Source organism: Phascolarctos cinereus, unplaced genomic scaffold (assembly GCF_003287225.1).
Source record: "Phascolarctos cinereus isolate Bilbo 61053 unplaced genomic scaffold, phaCin_HiC Scaffold_4;HRSCAF=312, whole genome shotgun sequence".
NCBI lineage: Eukaryota > Metazoa > Chordata > Mammalia > Diprotodontia > Phascolarctidae > Phascolarctos > Phascolarctos cinereus.
The window spans coordinates 410,128,378-410,144,670 of record NW_027555847.1 but is presented as its reverse complement, the minus strand read 5'-3'; the positions used below and the strand labels follow the sequence as shown (position 1 = coordinate 410,144,670).

Sequence of the window (16,293 nt, the reverse complement as noted above, 5' to 3'; positions counted from 1 at the left end):
TCTTTATCTTTAATCTATACTTCTGAAAAACAATTTCAAATGTTCCCCTGGACTATTTGTGCAGCTTGTTTTCCCTTAACATAATGAGTGTACTCATGATATTGCTAATTTAAAGCTTTCTTTAAGAACAAAAGACAACAATGACACTAGCTGAGCTTTTTTATAGCCTAGGCAGCAGCTACTATGCTTTTTCCTAGACAGACATGGTCTCTGCCTTTCTGGCAGCTAAGAGAAGAGGAAGGGCTCCTCTAATTTCCCCAATGCCTTTCAATTAAAAGTCACAGGAATATAAAACACCAGAAAAAATACAGAAGTAAATCCAACCCCTATGATCTGTCGCTACAAGATGCCCCAGTGACCGTGAAAAGGGAATTAGCAAGACAGGTTGTTTGGCATCATGGAGGCTCACCAGCTGATTTAGTGTTTCACTTACCAGTTGGTTGTTTTGACATCATGTTGACATAGCTCAAGGCTAGTATATCAACTGTCAAAAATGCCATTCCATCTGTAGGGCCAACCCTAAGCAAAAATGTGCCATCTGCCTTTGCCATCCCCTGATGCTCTTCCTCTCCCTCTTCCTCTGCTATTTTCAGGCTACCCTTCCCCAGGCCACTTAGATTTGTTGCTGATTCTAATGCTGTCCCTCTTTCAAATTTTTACTGGTTGCATTTTGTCCCCTTTGGCCAAGCTTTCTGTGTTGAACTTTGTTAGGTATTCTTTTATGTGTTTGTTATTTTTTCTTCTTTTTTTTTCAATTAACAAGTATTTATTCACCCTCCCACTCCCCTCAATTAAACAATAAGATCCCTTATAACAGATATGCCTATCCAAGCAAAACATATTCCATTATTGGCTCTGTCCAAAAATATATGTCTGCATTTTATGTCCAATCCTCACTGGCTAGAGGAAGGGAGCACTTTCAGTCCTCTGGAATCTTGGTTGGTCAGAATTGATCAGAATTTTAAAGTCTTTCAAAATTTTATTTCATTGTAATCTTTTTGCCAATGTGGACATTGTTCTAGTTTTTCTCACTACACTCTGCATTAGTTTGTAAAAGTCTTCCTGTTTCCTTTCAAACTGTCCATTTAGTCATTCCTTATGGCACAATTATCTTTCATTCCATTCGGGTGCCACAATTTATCTCACCACTCCTCAATACAATGGCTACACGCCCTTGACTTCCAGTTTGGGGCTATAGAAAAAGAGCTGCTATAAGTATGTTTGTGTATGTGAGTCTGTACTAGGAGGTGAGAAATACAATTCTTCATTCCCATTCAGGTTTAGGTAGTACTCAATCACTTTTGAGGTCTCTTTCAGTTCTAAGGTTCTGTAGATAGCAAAGCAACGTAAGAAAGGAATTCTAATAGCTCAGGTTGTTGGGGGTTTTTTTGGGGGGGGTTGAATTTAGAAAAGAGGAAGAAGAATAGTAAGAAATAAAGCTGGAAAGAAAAAATACAGCCAGATTCTATAAGGCCTTGAAATCTGGACACAAAAAAAGTCATGAGCAGCCTGAGCACATAACCAAGATTGTAAACCAGGTATTAAAATGGTGAAGCAGGCCTTTCATATTGAGACAAGAAACCAATCAGTCAACAATGAGTGTCTACTCTGTGTTTTAAAGACAGGATAGCATGCATTTCCTTGGGAGAGAAGTTGGAAAGTTATATCATGTCAGAGAAGATCATGGAGTATTGTAGCAAAATATGGTGCTGTATCTAGATGCACAAAATAGTAGATCTTCTGTACAGTGGGGCAGTGGATAGAGCACTAGGCCTGGAGTCAGGAAGTCCTGAGTTTAAATCCAGCCTCAGACACTTACTAACTGTGTGACTCTGAGCAAGTCATTTAGCCTCTGTTTGCCTCATTTGTAAAGGGGGGGGGTGATAATAGCATCTATGTCTTAGGGTTATTGTGAGGATCAAATGAGATAATATTTGTAATACCTTAAAGCATTATTAAATGCTAGCTGTCATTTACCTATATGAGGCATTCGTCCCCAAATGATTGTAACTAATAAAAATACTTCTCATTCGCAAAGCAAGGATTCAGGAAAGTCCACTATTCTTTCCAGTAGACTCCAGTTTCTGCTCTTCTCCACTGAAGCAGATTTAAACAATATTAAGAAGGGATTAACCAGAATAATCAGAGGCTTAAACAAAAATACATAAATAAATAAGTCCTCTGAGAATAGCCTAAAGGAGATAGATTGATTTAGAATTAAAAAAAATAAATATGTTGCAATAGAAAAAGCACTGGACAAAAAATCAGAACTGAGTTTGGGTCCCAGCTTTGCGTATAGCAAATGGCAAGACTTTGGGCATGTGCCACTGGGGCTCTCCATCCCACAGTTTTGTTTTATTTTTCTTACATGAAAAAGGGAATGGTAATGAGTATAGCAACTCACCTTTCTATAGTGTGTTAAAGTTCACAAGGCATTGTTTCCTTATAACGACCCTGACCTTCTTATAAGGTTTTAAAGTTTGCAAATTGTGTTACAGTCATTAATTCATTTGATCCTTACAGCATCCCTGTGAAGCTAAGACTAAAAGCATCAGCCACATTTTTTCTAGATGGGCTCACGACGGTTAAATAATTTGGCTATGGTCACTCAGCTATTAAACTATTAAGCGTTAGACATGGGATTTAAACTGATGTCTCTCCTGAACGCCAAGTCGATTTATCTTTCCATTATCCTGTACTTATATCACTGTCTAAGTATTGATATTTTCTCCTCTTTTTCTTACATGTGAGAAAACTGATGTCCAGAGTTAAATGACTTACCTTTGGTCATGTAGTTAGTATTACAGAGGAAATTTTGATTCATGCCTCCTGACAAGTCCACTCCTCTTTCCACTAATTCCTCTTTGCCCATCTCATAGGGATACATTAAGGAGTAAATGAGATTTGTGTGTGTGTGTGTGTGTGTGTGTGTGTGTGTGTGTGTGTGTGTGTAAGAACTTTGGTAAGTACAAAAGCTATGAATTATATTGTCAATTATAGGGGCAGCTAGGTGGCACAGTGAATAGAGCACTGGCCCTGGATTCAGGAGGACCTGTTCAAATCCGGCCTCAGACACATAACACTTACTAGCTGTGTGACACTGGGCAAGTCACTTAACCCCAACTGCCTAAGCAAAAAAAAAAAATTTATATTGTCAGTTATCAATAATAATTTCAATTATTAATGTTAATTATTGCTCCTATCCTTTGGGATGGTTTGAATGCAGTACTGCCTGAAGTCAGGAAATGAACTAGATGACATCTGAAATTCTATTCATTTATAATATTGCTGAAATTATGCTCTAATTTAAGCTATGTCTGGATCCTTTTCTCCCTAAGAACAGTCTCTGAAAACAAATAATTCACTTGAGAGATATTTGAGACCTAGTTTTTCAAACTGTAATAAGATTTTTTAAGGAAATTTTCTCTATTCATTGTTAGCCCAAATAAATCCTGGTGGGATTCCAGTGAAAATTACAATAAGGTCATACAGATAAAATGTACCATGTGGAATAGAGGATTTGTGGTCTATGGAAGTAAAATCAGCAGTAGGTATAGTTGAAAATGGATACTTATAATTTCATGTTGAGGTAAGAAATCAGTCAGTCAACAATGAGTGTCAGTACTGTTTTAGGTATTTTGGGAAGATGCAAAGATGTGATATATCCCTGCCTTAGAATAGTTTACAATCTGGCTATGGAAGCTTAGGTTATGTTATTCTTGTACACCTGAATGTCAGCAGAAATTAATAGATCATTGATTTCCCACATACCAGGGCTTCCAACGTTCTTATTATTTGTTTCCCTCAGAAAGAATATTATCAGGTGACACATGGGGCCCTCACCACTAAAAGATGTGCTGCGTTTCTATATTGAATTAGTAGTAATTTTTAAATCTTTAGCTAGATTCCAAGATTTCATATTAGATAATCGTAAATGTACATATTGCCCAAATAGCTCTCCAGTGTCATTGTTTATTTTATAATTAAAATGACTTGTGGCTCTCAGAATACTTTAGAACCTAGATTTTAAAATTATGCTGCAATGAATTGAAAAAAAGAATTCCCTATGGGTAGTTATTCCCTACAGGTTGTATCCCCAATACAAAAAGAAGTCCTTTTATGATAGTACAGCAGTTGTCAAAGCTCCATATGTAGAATCCATCCCCATGCCTAAAATGAATGATTTTATAATGTTTCATTCTTTACTAAGCAAGGAGTGTCTAAGTCCTCAGGTATGCCTCTAAGAGTAAAAATTTATTCCAAATATTGCTATTTCATGTGACAGTTTTTTTGATTCCTAGAAAAAGTTACATTTCCATATTCCATACCTGTGCTAACATTTTTCAAACAGTATATTTGAAACCCCATAAGTGTTGAGGTTTATGTTGATTGACTCTATAGAAAATTGATGATAATTGTTTTTTTTTTTGTCCTTCCAGATCTTCTTCAGCTAAGAAAAAAAATTTCTATAATAGCAGTACTATGATACTGCTATTCAGCTTTAGGCAGAAACTTAAGTAAACTTTTTTCTGACATTTTAATTCTTTCAAAATAACATACTATTTAGGTAAAGACATTTCACTAGAATTTTATGAGGCTTTTTAAAAATAAAAATGTGAAATATTGAATTTTAATAGATAATTCACAAAGGGAAAGTTGTAGTCATAGAATTATTTAAATGATAAACATTTTTGGAAGATATATATATTATATATATACATATATATATACATATATATACATATATATACATATATATATATATATATATATGAAACAAAGTTCTACAAGTATTTTGAACACTTTAGCAAAACGTGCTTCCCTCCTCTGCTTTCATCATTCTCCTTACTCACCCTTTAAAAATAAGACACAAAACTATAAAATATACTAATTTAGAATTCTTTGCATTCTTTTAATCTGCCTGATGAGATTTGGGGGGAGAGGAATCAATCATTAAAGTACCTGCTTCAAACTTGCTTGCTTTTGGTCTCTGGGGTTTGACAAACTTGAAATTACATCTGTAATGGCCTATAGGAAATACCAAGCTGTTTTCTCCATCTTTATATAAACTTATATTCTTTCCTTATAGCCCTCACACAACTGACCACCTAGAGTTGTAACCAGTCATGGTATCTGGGCAGAGAGATATATACCTGTAATCCCTCTGACTGGGGAGGCTGAGACTGGTGGATTGTTTGTATTCAGGAGTTCTGAGCTATTGTAGGTTAAAGTCGATTAGGTGTCCAGACTAAGACCTATCAATCTGGAGAGCCCCTGGAGTGTGGCATCATCAAATTGCCTAAAGAGGAGCAAATTGGCCCAAGTCAGAAACACAGCAAGTCAACATTCCCCTGCCTGTCATCAGTGGGATTGGGCCTGTGAACTGTCTCTCAGATTACAGTCTGGGCAAGATCAAGAGATCCTGCCTCAGAAATCGGTGAATGAATGAATGGTCATGGATAACTGGAGCTGGCATAAACTTTAAAGATCAACTAGTGACCAACTCATCATTTTACAGATAAGGAAAATGTGGCTCAAGGAGTCTTTCCCAAGGTCACACAAAGAGTATCAGAACTGGGATCCATAGTCAGATTTCCTTGACTCCTTTCAAACCTGCAAACACTAAGTGTCAACTAAATATCCAATTCCAGAACTCTGACCTACTCCAGATAATTCTTTTCTTGTCTGTTCTGCTATCCTTATGGCCTAGGAGTTGAGGTGGTAAAAGGAGCTAGGAACAGAGAAATAGACTACTACCCCTGACAATTTCAGCTGTTTCTCTAAGGAGTTGTTCAAAGGGAGATGATTTTTAAATAGCTGCATTAAGAGAACACCTGGTCACCCCATTCATGATAACAGTATAAGTGATGGATGTTGTGAATCATCTTTTTCTTTGGGAAATATATGATGAACTTGGGAATCAAGGATAAAAATTAAGCATAAAGGGAAAAATCATAATTTTCTTCCACATATTTTCTCTAATAAAAGCTTCACAGAAATCATATATATTTATACATATACATATATATAATTATATTCTTTCAGACCTTTCCTCTAGTAAAAATTTCCTATAAATCATATCTAAGAAATGGAGATATGGCAATATATTATTAGGAACATATTATCATGTATATAATATTATTTTATGATTATAATATTGTTAAATATATATTCCTAATAATATTACACATATGAATAAAAGAAGTATCTTTTTTGGAGTTGTGGAAATACTACCAGACTTTCAGTCAGAAGGCCTTAGGTTAAAGTTTCAGCTCTGCTATGTTTGTTATCATCAAGTCACCTAGTTTCTCTGAGTCTCAGTTTTATCATCTATAAAATGTTGAAAATCATTCTTAAGACTACCTCCATCACAGGATTCTTGTCAGGAAAGCCAATCAATAAACATGTATTCAGTGACTACTCTGTACCAGGCACTGTGCCAAGCACTCAGGAAACACAAAACAAGAAAGTCCTTCAGTTGAAGAACTTAGAATCTAATGGGGGGAGACAGTGTATAAAAGGAAATTGAAAAGTGGTTGAGAAGGGAAGGCCCTCACCCAGGAGCATGATGGAAATGCCAGAGGAATACAGCCAGAGGGGAAATGAAGAGTCAGCTGGCCTGGGCATCCTCCTTAAATGGGAATTCTGGGAGGAGCTTTCCACCCTCCAATCAGAGGGGTCTGATGACATCTGAGTTCCAGAGCTGATATGATCTTGAAGGAAAGAGGCTCTCGGGACATAATGGAGAAGTTAGACATGAGCTGGGTGGAAATGAAGGCTTGCTCGCCTTGGCTCCCTCATTAAATGGAGTTCCTTGGAGAGGTTCTCCTTTCCACCTTGTATAAAGCACATTGAAATGTGAATTCTTAAAATCTATTGTTTGATCCATCTACTTTGAACCTCAAATAGCAATTTGCTGGGGACTCATCCTCTTATGCATTTTTAAACGCTCTAGTTACTTGCATATCGTATTCCCCTACTTGTTGATAAACTCCATGAAATCAGGTATCTTGTCCAATCTAAACGTTCTATGTTACCTAGCTCCTAGTGTATTGCTTTATTATGTACATGTTGTTCAGTCCTTCAGTCACGTAGGACTCTTTGTGACCCCATGGACCATACTGTCCAAGGAGTTTTTTTGGCAAGGATACTTGAGTGGTTTGCCATTTCCTTCTCCAGTAGATTAAGGCAAACAGAGGTTAAATGACTTGCCCAGGGTCGCATAGTGACTTGTGTCTGAAGCTGGATTTGAACTCAGGTCTTCCTGACCTCAGGCCAGCACTTTATCCACTGAGCCACCTGGCTGCCTCATATTGTGTACATACTATGTGCCTAATGAAGGCTGGCTGATTGATTGTACACAGTAGATGAAGACTTACTTTTTTCCCAAAATGATAGTTGAGACCTAAGCTATGTATAGTAATATGAAGGATTTTATTTTTCTTTCTTAAAACTGGAAAAAATTGGAAGACATTTCGTCAACAAGACAATATTAGAAAAGTTTAGGATAATTTGCAAGGAGTTAAAAAAGCTGCCACTAATAATACTTATAAATCACTTTGCACACTGCAGAGCATTGGGCTGTCTACTTAAGTATTTTTGAAGTCATAAAACATAATTTCATTAAACATATTTACTAAGCACCTATTAAGTGCACAGTACTGTACCAGCTACTGATTAAACTATATCAGCTTTTTTTTAAAGTTGAAGTTAATTTGTGATGATAGTTTCACATAATGCTGCTCTCCATCAGCATTCTTCAGAAGGAAATCTTGATGTATGCAACATGAACTGTTACCTAATTGAGCAATTATTGTGTAGTTAATAAAGGAGACTGAAATTAATTCTTTGCTAATTGCTTTCTGAAAACACGAACTTAGCTTAATTCATCTTCTGAGACCACAACCGTGTGATATTTTAAATGTGATTTTCCCACTTTTAATTTATTGATGTTCATGAGATATTGATGAAAATCTAAAATGAATATACTTCTAGCTGCTGCCATAAAGGTGATGAGGATTGTACAACTATATTATTCCAAAGGAAGTTAAGAAAGAAGCCAGAAACAAATGATGGAATGTTTTTCCAAAGCCTTCAGCTTTATAGATAGTGAGTTACTTGGGGTTTCGGTTTTGTTATATTTTTACTGCGATTCACTTAACAAAGCAGAATTTAATATTTAATCATTTATTGTTGTGTATTTCAGGAATATATATACCTGAGTATCTGTATTAGTCTACCCAAGATTTCTTTCTACATTTTATTAAATGTACGATGTAAATAATTGAAGCTTTCAAGAATAGTAAACCAATATGAAATGTACCATCTGAAAAAGGATATTTTGCCTTTCTTGCATTTCTAAAAAGCTATCTGTGATCATTTTAGATTTGATTGAAGCTATATTCCAAAATATGGTTTTACAAAAACAGAGGACATGTTAAATTCTGGTAGGAAACTTTTAAATCTTGTCTATCCTTTCTCTGTCTTGTTTTTCACAAATATCTACTATGATAAATATACCATTCCAGCCTTAGAAAGCTCTACTAGGTTGAGTTGTTTAACAGAAATGAAAAGGGGTTGTCTTGGGCCCTCTCTATACATATTCTGTCTCCTAGCCCCCAATGGGATCAACAGCTTCCATTTGTGACATGGCTTCAGGGAACTGGAAGTGCTGTCTTTGATCACAGAAAAGGTGTTTGGTATTTCCCTGTGTAAAACTGACTGGCTGGGAAGTGGATCAGGGCTATAACTTTGGCCCTTTTAACACTATGCTCCAATCAGTGGAGTTAACTGTCCCAAAGTACAGATTTGATAAAAGAATAATGAACCAGTGAGCTAATATGATGACAAAATCTGGCTCATTGTGTTTTAAATAGATCATTAATGATGAAAACCAGATCATTCTCTATTTCACATTGATGGATGGCACATTATTTTAATCCTACTTTTCTCCAGCCTCAACAGAATTTTTTGAAGCAGAAATCCTATGAAGTGATGTCCAATTTATACATGATTAGAATTCTAAATTAAAGTTGTAGCCTTCTTTATGTGTACCATTAGGATGCATTATTTTAGATTTTAGAAGATGGAAACAATGCTGTAGGCACTGACTCTGACTTGCAAATGTTTCTTTTGCTTACAAAGGAAGGTAACTGAGTTAATACTTAATTTTTTTTTATTTCATCTTGTGTTCCCCCATAACATTTTACTGAGATAGGCAACAATTATATTTGTTTTGTAGATAAGGACCTAAGGTACAAAACCAATAAGAGAATTATCCCCAGGCTACAGAGCTAGCATAATGGGAAGCAGAATCAGATATTACTCAGTTCCAAATCCAATGCTTTATCCACTGAATAGTGTCTAATAATAGGTTGGTGTTTCATTGTCCTGGTTTTAAAATAGGTCTTATAAAACATCTTTGGTCTAATTCAAAGGAATTCTGTAGGAACAACTAGACTGCATCTATGAAATGTTTGAACTCCTCAAAGTCAATTATGACATATTCAGATTAAAATACTTTATTTAGAAGAGTCTCAAGCACATGGTCAAGCTTTGAGAGATAGAATGTTGAGCTTTTCTTGTGGCGTCATTATATGTAAATAGAATTAGGTTCATGACACTCTCATCAGCACAGCTTTTTGTTATTATGAACATAAAGATATCAAAATAGAAAAAAATTAACTTTGAAAATGTAGCAATGATGTTCAATTCAGTTGGGGGTGTGTGTGTGTATATATATATGTATATGTAGTATATATACATATATATATATTGTATATATACATATATAGTACTCCCTGTGATTCAAATGCTTTCTTCTTGAAGTAGCATATTAAATATTTGTAGAATATAAGGATTCGTTGTACAAAGTCAGAATGTATACACAGAAGAAGAGAAGGTTTAGGGGGAAGGGAAAGGGAGAAGATGATAATTGTATTTAAATACCTCAAGTATTTGAATTATTATCATGTGGAAGAGGCCTCATTCTGACTCCAGAGCGGAGACCTAGGGAAAATGAGGGCAAATTGTAAAGAGCAAAATTTAGGTCTTACGTCAAGGAAAAAAAAAACTCTTTCCAGCAAATAGAATTGTCTACAAGTGGAATGGGTTGCTTGGTACAGTCAAGGCTTATTCGTCAATGAAAGGTCTTTGACAAAGTCAAGTGCTTAGTTTTAGGTATGTTGAAGTAGGTAGAGGTTCTTGTTTAGCTATAGATGAAAATGCATGAACTTCTATAGAAGTTCCTTATAACTCTAAATTTCTGTGATTCTAGAAGGTACTGTCAGAGCATCTAAAAACAAAATTCAGATCAGTATTCATATTGTGCTTTCATATAGTGCTTTACAATAAAAAAAAAATGCTTCCTTCACAGTAATCCTGTGAGATAGGGAGGGTAGAGACCAGAGGTGGGGAAGCTGTGGCCTCGAGGCCACATGTGGCCCTCTAGGTCCTCAAGTGCAGCCCTTTGACTGAATCCAAACTTCACAGAACAAATCCTCTTAATAAAAGGATTTGTTCTATAAAACTTGGACTCAGCCAAAAGGCCACACCCAAGGACCTAGAAGGCCACATGTGGCCTCAAGGCTGCAGGTTCCCTATCCCTGGTATAGATTATCATCCTAATTTTTCAAATGATGAAATTGAGGCTCAAAGTGAAGATATATAGTTGTAGCTTTATCTAGCTCTTGATTTAATCTTCTCTTTCTCATTCCCCTACCCTCACTGGAATATGAAATTTTAGAATATCCTGGAGTATAACATCATAAGATCAGCCCTGGTCTCAATCTCTTCATTAATCAACAAGCACTAATTAAATGGTGCTTTCTTGTGTGACAGGTGAGGTGCTAAACTCTGCTTGGCTTACATTGAAGGACAGAATCCTTTTCTAGACAATTTTTTCCACACTTGAACCTATTTTGTACTTTTCCCTCTTGGCCTAAAATCCCTTTCTTACAATTAATTCTATGTACTTACATTGGCTATTTTAGACGCTTTTAATTATTTCAATGTGATTAAAGGGTCTTTCTAATCAGCTAAAATAATTGAGGTTGTTTATTTTGGAAGTGAGAGAGTTAAGATAAATGATAGCAGTGAACTATGAGAAATGATTCATTGATTCATTCAGCTTATATTAACTGAGCCCTGACTATATGAATTGCACTGCGCTGGAAGCTGGGGAAATTCAGAAAAGATAACTCATAAGTGTCAAATTACTTTTACAAACAAGCACTCTGGAGGAGGAGGATTGTTGAGGTGGGAAATTAGATGGGTATTGAAGGGTGGGTATTGCCTAAATGAGGAAATGGGTGAGGGTATTCCAGTTAGGGACAGGAGCATGCACAAAGTCACACAGACAAGAATGAGTGAGGACTCTTCGAGGGAACAGAGTAAATCAGTTTATCAAAAATGGAGGGATTGTGAGAAGGAAGAGTGGGAGATGCAGGGCATATTGTGGAGGACCCTGAATTCCAAGCTAATGTTTGGACTTTTAGATTAAGTCATGGAATAGTCGTATGCTTTTGAGGGAGTAAATTACTTGATAAATGCGATCCTTGGGGCAAAGAAAAGTAGTGAGGCCCAGAGAGAGCTACCTATGGATTCAGGATCATCTGAGATCAAGATCTACTTCTGAGACATATTTGTAGTGGGACAACAAACAAGTAATTTAACCTCTCAGTGCACCCAAGCAATTCTTAAGATTGTGAATTACAGAAAAAGTTCCAGGCATTGGAGGGAGTTGAATCACAAGTCAGCAGTGCCTTGGGGGAGGGGCAGGAGAAAAAGGGGAAGGGACAAGCTCAGCCACAAAGCTATGCAGAATGATTGGATTAGGAGGAGATAGCAGACCAATTAGAATCCTACTATCATAGCCTAGACATGAAGTACCAAGTGACTGGAATTGGGAGGTAGCTATGGCAAGGAAATGAGGAGGCAGTAATGTGGCATTTGGGTGGCACAGTGAGGGTGGGACCTTGAGTCAGGAAGTCATGAGTTCAAATTCAGCCATGATACTTACTAGCTGTGTGACCTGGGTAAGTTACTTGACCCTTGTTTGCCTCAGTTTCCTCATCTATCAAATGGGAATAATAATAGCAGCTACCTCCCAGGGTTGTTGTGAGGATCAGATGAGATTAAAAACTGTAAAGCACTAAGCACAGTGCTAGGCACATAGTAGGCACTCTATAAATGTTAGCTATTATTATATCTTGCCTGAGACACTTACTAGCTGTGTGACCGTAGGCAAGTCACTTAATTCCTGTTTGTTTGCCAAAATTTCCTTGGTGAAAGGAGGATAATAATAGCACCTACTACTTCCCAGGGTTATTGTGAGGATGAAATGAAATAATAAAAGCAGTTAGCATGATGCCTGGCACACAGTAAGCACTGCATAAATACGGTTATTATTATTAATAATAATGTTAATTAGTATACATTGAAAGAAGAATCAAGAAGAATTAGAAACCAATTCAGTATTAAGGTGGGGTTGGGGGGTGCGAGAAAGGCAAGGAGAAATCAAACATGGCCCTGGTTTCAGGTACCATTGATCTCTATAGAGAGCTGGGAGGGGGACTGGTCTTTAGGCATATAAATGTGAGATGTGAACAAGACTAGTAGAAAGTATTGGAGATTCTGAAATGGAGTCCAGGAGAGGAGAACTGTAGATAAGATTCCTGCTGTCTACATAAAAACAATTATAACTGCACTCAACAACTTTGATTTTAAAAGCATTTCAGTGTTTGAGAAGTACTTTTCCTGAAACAGTCCCAAGAAGTAGGAAGTATTAGTCTTGTTTTCCCTAAACTGAAGCCATGGAAGGAGAGGAGGAACTCCATAAAGGAGGGAAAGTATAAGAAGAGTGCAGGGTTCAGGGTACAGGCCTGTGGGGACCAGCAGCCCCAGTGAGGAGTTTAGAGGGAAGAGAGTGATGTGGTTTAGGGGTTCAGGGTCCTGATGAAGAGGTCTAGAGGTTTTGAAGGTCTGCCTGGAACCACCGAAATTGCAACGGGCCGGGCCCTGCCTGAATGAATTCAACTCAAATCTTCCTCCAGCCAGAGGAAAAGTTTATTAGTGATAAAACACTTAGGCCAGGTGATGCCAGTAAGGATGAGGGGGCATGAGAAAGTCTCAGCCTTTTGGGCATGAGATTCTCAGCATCTGAATGGGGCCAGGGTGGAATTTTTATACACTGAAGTAACTTTGGGTGGCCAGAGAAGGGGGCTAGGAAAAGGGTCTAGGTAAGAATTCTACTTGGGGAGGTCTGAGGGATTGAATAGACAGTGGGAATAGCTAATGGAGGGAACTGGAAGGCATCTGAGTAAGGCCAAAAGGTGGGGCTAAGGCTTTCAAAGGGAGATAAGAAGCCAGGATCTGCAGCCAAATGAGAGCCAGATTCCCTTTGGGCCAAAGAGGGGATCTTGGCTTGGGCCCCTGCCCCCATCACTAGGACCCCAAAATCATGACACGCAGGTCCTGTCCAAAAGAATTTGACCAAGCCTTCTTTCAGCAAAAGGTTTATTAGAACATCCATCATATTGGACAGACTCTTAAGGAGTCTGAACATTGGGTAAGCAGGGCTAGATTATAAGAATCTAAACAGTGGCTAGATTATAAGAATCCCAGCAGTGGCTAGATTTTAAGAATCTAAGCATCTTAATGGAGACAAGATGGACCTTATATATAGAAAGACTGTGGGAGAAATCTAGCTAGAGTGGTCAGTAAACTTGGATGAACAGAACTCCTGGACCTGGACAATAGAGTCTACCTAGGATACAATGGAGGGGAGATTGGGTGTAGCCACAATAAAAGGCCAGTTGATGGGATTATAGCCTCAGGCAAACACCAGTGATTTGGCCATGTGGGAAAGTCCAGGATTTTTCCTTTCTGGATCCCAGGTCCCAACCCCATCAGAGAGGAGCCAGAGGAGGAAGGAAGCAGTAGGTAGAGATAATATGGTGCAATGTCCAGACACTAGGGGAGAAGATGAGAAGGTTGGGGGTATCAAATGTAGTAACAAAGTTAAGGGAAATGAGAACTGTGGGAAAAAAAATGTTATTGAGGATAAGACAAATAGATATGGGTTTAAATTGTAGAAAGAAAGATTTGTTAGACATCAAAAGAAAAAAAACTTCCTTTATGTAAAGGCTCTTTAAAAAAAAACTATCATTTAAAGGGAAATTCTGGAAGTTTTAAAGGATAGGGTTGATATAAATTTATAGACGAGTAGAGATTATTATGAGAAAGACTGGTCAGGGAAGGCTTCAAGGGGAATTTGAAAAACTTTGGTGGGAAAGAGATTGTTGGAGAAGACTTTTGAACTTTTGAACTTTAACCAGTACTTAAGGGAGCCATTGAAAGGCTCTAAGGAAGTGAGTGATGTAATGAATCTAAGCAACTAAGGGGTTTAGGTGTTGCTATTTGTCCTTCTTGAAGAGGACCATGACATCAGGGAGGTGATGCCATGACGTGAAAATGAATTGGATTTAAGTGAGGGAGGGCTATGCAAAGTCACTAGCCTCACTTTGGCCTCTGGAGCCATCTGGGTCCAGTGGCCAGATGTAGATCAGGATGACTGGAGATGGCCCTGGAGGCAGTGGGGACCTTGGCTTTTTCAGGCTAGGTCTTCAACAGGTCTCAGTTGGACTGAGACAAGGCCCATTCAGTGATTAAGACTTAATAAGAAATGAAGCACAGAATGGCCTCCTTACCTAATCAAAAAAAAAAAAAAGAAATCAATCAATCAGTCAATCTGTGAGGGGAAGGGTTTCTGGCCAAAAGAGAAACAATTGCTATTTACATAATTCTACATGGAAAAGCGGAAAAAGTTAAAGGATCTAAAGATTTTGTCCTTTCAATAGACTAAATCAGTGTTTATCTTTAAATCACAATGATAAAAACAAGTTGCATTGATATAGTACTTCAAAAAATACATTATTTCATTTGTATTATTTTGCAAAAAAAAAATACGTTATTTCATCCAGTATGACTACTTGATGAAATAAGTAGTAAAAGTGTTATTTTCCTCTTTTTACATATAGGTAAAGTGAGGCTGAGGTCAAGTGATTTATGTAAGGGCATGAAACCAGTAAAGGATAGAGTTGATGCTTAAACCTCTCTGTTTGCCTCTCTGTTGGTATCTTAGGTCAATAATGGAGATTTTTACATGCTTTTTTTTCCCCCAATGGTGGGGAGGAGTCAGAAGGAAGCCTCCATCCCTGGAATTCTATTGAAAATGAAATTACTGAAAATATTATTTAACATTTCTAATTTTTGTTACTAATTCACTTTTTTTTCTTAATTTGATGAAATTTCCAAAGATAAGCTGCAAGTATGATATTTGTGTTTAGTTTGTTGAGCTAATTTATTTACAATTAAATACCACTCATAAACAGCTGTCAAGGTTGAGTTTAATGGATGTCATAGTTCACATTTAGATTATATGTCATTTTACTTTTGACCCGCAGATTCTGTTAACTTCAGAAAGTACATTTTAAAATACATAGAACTATTTTCAAGACTAGTCACTGTAGTGAAACATTTTGGAAATACCCCTAGGGGAATCAGTGTAATTATTTAGGCAGCAAAAATAACTGATAGCACGTCAAGCATGTAAGTAAATGTCTTAATGGAGTTGACCTAATGCCAACAGCACTGTCAGACAGGCTGCTGATGCTTTCCTGTTCCTTTCTATGCAGAGAATTTGGATGGCGAGATCCTGAACTTCCTGAAGTGATCCAGATGCTTCAGCATCAATTCCCTTCTGTGCAGTCGAATGCTGCAGCCTATTTGCAACATCTCTGTTTTGGAGACAATAAAATTAAAGCAGAGGTAAGACTGATGGGATTTTTTTTCCTTTCAGATTAAAGGGGATAGTTAAGATTATATTTTATGAATTTAAATTACTAAGTTCACATATAAGGGTATTTTTAAAGTGAGGTTTTGCCAATATTTATACCCTGCTGTCTCAACTGATTGTGTTTTTTTTTCTTTTGCATGGTTTACTAAGTAAATCAATATAACTAAGAATAACAATGATGTGTTCTATATGACAAATCAGATTTTGATAACTAAGTGCTATGATGCTTTTCACCTCTCCCCCTACTTCTGAGAAACGTGAGGCAGCTAGGTGGTGCAGTGGTTAGAGCACTGGGTCTTCAGTTAGTATGATGTGAGTTCAAGTTCCTCCCCAGACACTTCCTTAGACACTCAGACTTCCTCAGAAACTCAGGTATATGACCCTTGGCAAGTACTTAACCTCTGTCTGCTTTAGTTTCCTCAACTGTGAAATGGGGT

The 16,293-nt window shown here is 37.2% G+C and overlaps 1 protein-coding gene across 3 annotated transcripts in view; it reads left to right on the top strand.

Moving 5' to 3' along the window:
• Nucleotides 1-16,293, top strand: part of CTNND2 (catenin delta 2) — a 1,167,765-nt gene that overhangs the window by 835,656 nt on the left and 315,816 nt on the right. For all 3 annotated transcript variants that reach the window (XM_078153315.1, XM_078153314.1, XM_021004430.2), the window contains one exon: nt 15,696-15,828. In XM_078153315.1, coding sequence (XP_078009441.1) covers nt 15,696-15,828 — 133 coding nt within the window. The remainder of the gene's footprint in view (nt 1-15,695; nt 15,829-16,293) is intronic.